The 7,638-nt window shown below is 49.5% G+C and overlaps 1 protein-coding gene across 1 annotated transcript in view; it reads left to right on the plus strand.

Annotated features, from left to right (window-relative positions):
• clcn3 (chloride channel 3) overlaps positions 1 to 7,351 on the plus strand; it is a gene marked incomplete in the record, with an annotated part of 26,020 nt that extends 18,669 nt beyond the window's left edge. Inside the window, 6 exon segments of the mRNA XM_067261234.1 lie at positions 200 to 321; positions 323 to 418; positions 734 to 914; positions 1,208 to 1,424; positions 2,905 to 2,980; positions 6,044 to 7,351. Of these exon segments, the coding sequence (XP_067117335.1) occupies positions 200 to 321; positions 323 to 418; positions 734 to 914; positions 1,208 to 1,424; positions 2,905 to 2,980; positions 6,044 to 6,214 (863 nt within the window).
• Positions 7,352 to 7,638: the final 287 nt, after the last annotated feature.

A 7,638-nucleotide genomic window follows, 5' to 3' on the forward strand; every position in this document is an offset into this window, starting at 1 on the left:
CAAGGATGGGAGAGTGTGTGAGGGGGGGCAAGGATGGGAGAGTGTGTGAGGGTGGGGCAAGGATGGGAGAGTGTGTGAGGGGGCAAGGATGGGAGAGTGTGTGAGGGGGCAAAGAGTGTGTGTGTGTGTGTGTCTGGCCGTCAAAGAACGATCTAACGTATGATCTGCGTGTGTTGTTGTGGTCCGGGTGGCGTTGCAGGCGGCGTGACGAGGATGACCGTGTCCCTGGTGGTCATCGTGTTCGAGCTGACCGGGGGGCTGGAGTACATCGTGCCCCTCATGGCGGCGGTGATGACCAGCAAGTGGGTGGGCGACGCCTTCGGGGCGCGAGGGCATCTACGAGGCGCACATCCGCCTCAACGGCTACCCCTTCCTGGACGCCAAGGAGGAATTCACACACACCACCCTTGCACGAGACGTGAGGGCGCACCGTCTGTGTGTGTGTCGGTGTCTGTGTGTATCTGTGTGTGTGTCGGTGTCTGTTTGTGTGTGTATCTGTGTGTGTGTTGTGTGTGTGTGCGTGTTAGTATGTGTGTATCTGTGTGTGTGTGTCTGTGTGTGTTGTGTGTGTTGTGTGTGTGTTAGTATGTGTGCGTCTGTGTGTATCTGTGTGTGTGTCTCTGTGTATCTGTGTGTGTTAGTGTGTATGTGTGTATCTGTGTGTGTCTGTTTTCCGGACGTGTTTGTGGAGTGACTGATGAGGTTGTTGCCCCCCCCCCCCCTCCCCCCCCAGGTGATGCGTCCTCGCCGTAGCGACCCCCCCCTGGCGGTGCTGACCCAGGACGACCTGACGGTGGAGGACCTGCAGGTCGTCATCAACGACACCAGCTACAACGGCTTCCCCGTCATCGTCTCCAAGGAGTCCCAGAGGCTGGTGGGCTTCGCCCTGCGCAGGGACATCACCATCGCCATAGGTAACGGAAGGAGGAGGGGGGAGGAGAGGAGGAGTAGGGGAGGAGGAGGAGGCCCGAGTAGACAGAAGGGACTTTACTTGCTAATTCACTATCTTTCTTGCTTGCCTGCTCTCCTTCTCACCCTTACTCCCTCCCCTCTCTCCCACCTCCACGCCTCATTGCACCTTCCACCTTCCTCCACCTCCCCTCCTCCACCTCCCCTCCTCCACCTCCCTGCCCTCCACCTCTCCACCCCCCCTCCCTCCACCTCCCCACCTCCCCTCCCTTCACCTCCCCTCCCTCCACCCCTACAGAGAACGCGCGGCGTAAGCAGGAGGGCATCTTGCTGAGCTCGCGGGTCTACTTCACGCAGCACGCCCCCGCCATGCCCGCCGACAGCCCCCGCCCCCTCAAGCTGCGCAGCATCCTGGACATGAGCCCCTTCACCGTCACCGACCACACACCCATGGAGATCGTGGTGGACATCTTCCGGAAGCTGGGGCTCCGACAGTGTCTGGTCACTCACAACGGGTGAGGAGGGGGGGGGAGGGAGGAGGAAGGGAGGAAGGAAGGGTGGAATGGGAGGGGGGCATGGGGGAAAAAGGGGAGGGGGGGAGGGAGGAAGGTGGAGGGAGGGGGAGGGAGAGGGGGAGGGAGGGAGCCTGGAGGTAGAGAAAGAAGAACTAAGAAAACAGAGAAAGCACTCCAGTCTTTCCTTCTCTCTTTCCTCCCCCCCCCACCCTCCCACACACACACACACACACACACACACACACACACACACACACACACACACACACGCTCCGTAACAGCTGGGTGACGCATGGCTGCTGGGAGCCTTGAGGTCCTGACCGTGTTAACCTGCATGGCTTGATTAACTGCTGCTTCACAACCCACCCAACGTAGTCCACCGCTAAAGCCCCCTCAGGAGTCAACACTGCCGGACTAAACACTGCCGGACTAAACACTGCCGGACTAGCATGCTATTTCTGAAGAGGGAGTGTGGAGTCTGTCGTAAAGAGCATGAGCATCAGTTAAAGCATGTATTGTAAGATATATGCTTGAGGTAAAAGGAATGAGGGAAAGCTGAAGTTGGTAACTAGAGGAGGAGAAAGGTAAGCGAAGCAGATGCAGTCGGTTACGTTGTGGTCATATACAGTCAGTTTAACTCAGGTTGGAATTTTGTTTTAAGTTCACATTCTCAGCTGATTTTGTGGGAAAGGATGTGCCAGGTCACATGTTGGGAGTTAGTTCTGTGTTGTGTCGCTGTATTTTATGTTCTATGGTAATCACGCACCACTGAGACACCTGCTGGACAGAGGCGGTATTACAGTACATTAATAGACTAGTTACTAGTACATTAATATTTAGGACAGAAATATGGTATATTATTGTAGGTCAGTAAGTAAACACAAATCTCAAGGTGTTTGATGGCAGTTTGTTACTAAGCATGATCACACCTGGAGCAGTGAGGAGGGAGACCACAGATGACAGCAATTCGTTGTTTTACATATTATTTTACTGTATTCTTTTATTTGTTTTTCTGCGTTTAAAGTAAAATTTCATTCAAGGCCCACACATATAAAATATTTCATAAATGCATGATTACTGAGAATATATTTTTATGTACTCCTAGCACTCCTCAACACATCTGATTTCCATCCTGAGTTAATAGATAAATAGTAATAATAATATAAATAATAAATAAATAATAATTTGCACAAATAACATAGATAAACACATCCAACTGACAGTCATATAAAGTAATTAAGAAGTAAGTAAGAAATCAAGTAGGTCATCTTTTTATTTTGTTTATAGTTCATGCAATGTTGTCGTGTCATGTTGCCTCCTACGTTAAATTATTATTTATGTTCTGTATGTTTTCAGTTTGTATGCTTTGAGCTGTTGTATCTCCCTCTCTCCCCCTGTGTTCTGTGGGCGAGTGAGTGTGTGTGTGTGTTGTCTGTGTACCTGGCCCTGCAGTGTGTTCAGTAACAGGTGTGTGTTGCAGGATTGTTTTGGGCATCATCACTAAGAAGAATATCTTAGAGCACCTGGAGGAGCTCAAGCACAACGTGGAGCCCCTGGTGACTAGCCCCGCCCCCCTGACCTCCGACCCCCTTCCCCTCTCCACCTGTAGGCCCCGCCTCTAAGGAGGGACGCATGAAACTTGTGTGTAAATGACTGACAGTTCCCCCTGACCAATAGGAGCCTGCCTTTTTTTCTACTCTGTTTCACTCACACACTTTGCAGTGGAGCTGTTTGGTTTGTGTTTACCACCCTGTATTGCCTAGAAAAACACCAATGTGAATCTCCACTTATCACTGGTTACCGATTATACCTGACTTAAGTTGTAATATCGATGTATGTCCAAGCTCTGTCAGCATCACTGACTGACGTTGGTCCTTTATTAGAGCTCTCTCAGTATACTCAATTGATATTGGTCGCCGTTTTAAAATTGTCAGTTTACTTGATTGCTATTGGTCCTGTAATCCTGGATCTGAGCGGGAACTGTCGCTAAAAGCCTGAGTAGACTAGCTTCACTTTAGCCTCCCATTCATACCTACTAGAGCTTCCTTTAGCAGTGTTCATCACTTCCTGTTTACATGGTTACTTAAACATACAGTATTACAGTAGATAGACAGCATGAATAGAAATATATAATATGTATATTTATAATAGTTTTTTTATACTCTTGACTACCGAGTCTTGTATTCCTACAGACGTGTCGTCATGTCTCTGGTTGTAGAATTAATCTGTGTGTGTGTGTCTTCTTTTGAATCCCCATACCTACCACACACAAGTCATGTCACCCTGAAAAAAAAACATAAAAGAAGACACTCACTTTTGGACCTCGATGAACTAACTGTTTTTTTCCCCCCCCTCCTTTTTTCATTTGTTTTTGTTTTTGAACTCCCTTCCTTATTCCCTCTTCCTTCCTCCCTCTCTCGCCTGGGTCTCCGTCCGGCAGATCGATGACATCTGACCCAGCGCTGCATAGCGCCGGCGCCCTAACCACTTGGCGAGTAACCGCCTTGGGGAAGCGGACCTCTACTCTTGGTGTTATATTTTTTTTTTTTTTGGGGGGGGGGGGGGGGGGGAATCACTGGGGGAGGGGAAGAAGACAGTTCCATCCCTCATTCCCACCCCCCCACCCCTCTCCCTCCCCCCGCCATCCTGCGTAGTGAGAGAGTGAACTGTAGTGTTGTCGTGGGTGATGATGATGATTCTAGCAGTCATAGGAGGCTATGGGCTAGCCCATCTGTGTGGTGGTGATCGTGGTAGTAAACAAACAACCCAATCCCTGCCCTCTCCTGATTCTCCACCAGTCCCCCCACCTTGACCTCACCTGACCCCACCCCATCTCTGCTGCGCTGTTTACATGTCCCCCGAGTTACCGTAGCGACTGTAGCGACTTCCTTTCTAAGAGGTGCTCTCACTTCCTGCAGTTCTCTCCTCCATTGCAGACCTGAGTCACAACAGCAGCAGTGTTTCTGTTCTGTCAAACCCTGCAAGGGGGGGGGGGGGGTGTGTTGGATTTGGTTCGCCTTGGAACCAACCGACTCAACTTACTGCTGTGTCGCAAAGTCCGGCGAACCTGGAAAGCTGAATCGAGCACACCCCCCTAAACCCAGACGTTTGTGGGGGAACAGACAGCGTTTGGGTCCCAGGTCTGGACTGTGTTGGAGCTTCATCGCTCACAGACAATCCTCTCCAGACAATCAGCTCAACTCTGATCTCAAAATCTCTCTCCTCTCTCTCCAACTTTAACACCTCAAACTACAACTAAAACATTCTCATGGCTGAATTCAAGATCACAATGTCTACCAGTTCAATTATGGTGAAGATATCTAGATGCACACTTGTTGTCCTTTTAATACTATGGCATAAATGTACTTCGATTGGCCATATTTGTAGTCCAAGCCTTATTTGTAGTCCATAAAGTGCTCTTGAATCAGCATGGGACCTCTTGACTTGACTTCAGGTGGACACAGACCACGTGGATGGTCGGCTAGCTTACTGGTTGGTGGTTAAGGCTGGGCTGTTTCTCTGTGTTCACTTCCTCCTTCCTGTAGGATCCTGTTCTTTTCCTGTTTATTTCCTGTTTGGCTCTCACCTCTGAGCATGTCCCCCATGAAGCGTCCAAACTGTTCTCTAACCAGAATCCCTAGAGTCACTTTAAGCCACGTCTCAAACGTCACCCTATCAGACCCCCTGAAGTGCACCGCTGTAGTCTTCCTGAAAGTAGCACATCAGGAAGTGCACTGTTCGGGGGGGGGGGAGTAGGGTGCCGTATGAGGCATGCTTCCCTCACCCTCGTCTCCTCCCACTTTGCTAAGCACCAATGAGAGCCATGTTTTTGTTGCTGTGGCGATGTCACGGTCAGCAGAGTGGTTAAAAGGTGCAGACTACGTTTCAACGTTGTTTTGGGTAAAAAATAAATAAAAGGCCTGTCGTTTAAGAACCTGTTATTGTCTCACGGCATTAAATCCTAATTTAGTGTCTTGAAAAAGTGTTTGATTTGCTTTGGAAGTTAATTATTAATCAAGCTAAATCTATTCTTTGCTTCAGCTAGATCATTCTGATCCCTCAGACCCTAACCCAAGCTGTTTAACCACTCTCTCGCCAACAAAAAGATGACGTCATTTTCTTTTCCACACGCCTGTCATCCAGCCCCCTACCGGCTTACTCATCCTGATTGTGTGTCTCTCTCCTCTCTCTCCTCTCTCTCTCCCTCCCTCTCTCCCTTCCCTCACTTTCTTTCTCTCTCTTTCTCTCCCTCTCTCCCTTCCCTCTCTCTTTCTCCTCTCTCTCTCCTCTCTCCCTCTCCCTCTCCCTCTCTCCCTTCCCTCTCTTTCTTTCTTTCTTTCTCTCTCTCTCTCTCTCTCTCTCTCTCTCTCTCTCTCTCTCTCTCTCTCTCTCTCTCTCTCTCTCTCTCTCTCTCTCTCTCTCTCTCTCTCTCTCTCTCTCCCTTCCCTCTCTTTCTTTCTCTCTCCTCTCTCTCTCCCTATCCCTCTCTCCCTTCCCTCTCTCTTTCTCTCTCCTCTCTCTCTCCCTCTCTCCCTCTCCCTCTCTCCCTTCTCTCTCTCTCTCTGTCTCCCTCTCCCTCCCTCTCTCTTTCTTCGACTGCTCTGTGTCTCTCCCTGCAGGAGGCTCCTTGGTATTATCACAAAAAAAGATATCCTCCGTCACATGGCCCAGATGGCCGACCAAGACCCCGCGTCCATCATGTTCAACTAGTCCCCTCCTTCCAGGACCGCCCGGGGGACGAGAGCGAGGAGGAGGAGGTGGTGCGCCTGCTGGACGGCCCCGACCTCTGACCCCGACCCTCCGCTACCCCCCCTCCCCCCCGTCACCATCCACCCCCTTCCAGCCCCCCCCCCCCCCCTGAAACATTAACTCCCTAACACTAAAGCTGACTGAGCGCCGAGAGACCTGCCCGTCGCCCCCTAGTGGAGCAGGAGGAGAATGGAGGAGGTCCTTCTGTGTCACTGGTTGCTTGAGGAGACTTGTTGTTGACTTGACGTGTTGTGGCCGGGTTAGACGGAAGGTTAGACGCAGTTTATGAGGAATGCACTTTTAGTACACTGTACACACACACACACACATCTAACATCTGCCAGTAACGCACGCACACCACATATAAGCAGCATGTCGTTTTGTTTTTCCCTCACACACACTGCCCAAACCTCCTATATCTAAACACACACAGACACTCTTTGTGGTCCCCTGCTATCGCCCTTTTCCCATTGGCTCGCCATGGGACGTGGGGGTTTCTGAGGGGTCAAAGGTCAGAATGATCCGCTGGGATGCGAGGAGGGACCTACAAACAACCTCTACTTTCTGACTGGTCGGTCAGATGTCAGGTGATGCCCGCAGCGCCCAATCCCTGGCTCTCACTTCACCCAGCCCTCTTTAAAAAGAACATTGTTTACCTGTGAAGTGTGCGTGAAGCATGAGTGTGTGTGCGTATCACGAGCACCTGTACATTCCAATCAGGTTGTCAGGGTAACCTGTGAAAATTTTGCATACTCACCCAACCAATGGCAACCCCTGTCTTATAGTAGACTACTGCTTTCTTGATCTTAGATCGTGATCAAAGGGAGATTGCTTTAAAATGTGTGTGTGTGTGTGTGTGTGTGTGTGTGTTGCCATGTGAGGCAGGGAATTAGAAAGTACTGTAATTTAAGAAGAAGAAAAAAAATCTGTTTCTGATTCATTTGCAAACAGATGTACTAACAACCAGACAGGCCACCTGTTGAAGGGTGTGTGTGTGTGTGTGTGTGTGTGAATGCGAGAGTGTGTGTGTGTTTATTTGTTCTGAGCCATGTCAGTGCTATGCTGCTGAGGTGTATGTGTGTGTGTGTGTGTGTGTTAGATGGCTAGCTACCATCTCTTCAACCTTGAAGGCGGAGTGTAAATGTTAAGAATAAAGTAAAAAAATAACTCAAGGTTGAGTTCATCTGTGTACTCCTGTTACTGGGGGGAAAAAATACTTTTTTCTTTCAAAACTATTACTGTTGCTACTACTTTTTAGTATTGATATCTGCATAATCAAGTAGCTTTTTACAGCCTGAGATGAAACTCAAGTCCAAACTGGAAATATTGCACCTGTTATTTCCTCCCCCAAGTGAATTAAATGAAAAGATGAAAATGGAGGAGGTGGGATGGTTGTGCTGCACTGTTGCTGGTGTCTCTAAGACTTCCCTCTTTCTGCTGTTTCATGCTTTGTGAGAAATGTGTC

This window comes from Osmerus mordax, chromosome 23, assembly GCF_038355195.1.
Source record: "Osmerus mordax isolate fOsmMor3 chromosome 23, fOsmMor3.pri, whole genome shotgun sequence".
Taxonomy (NCBI): Eukaryota; Metazoa; Chordata; class Actinopteri; order Osmeriformes; family Osmeridae; genus Osmerus; species Osmerus mordax.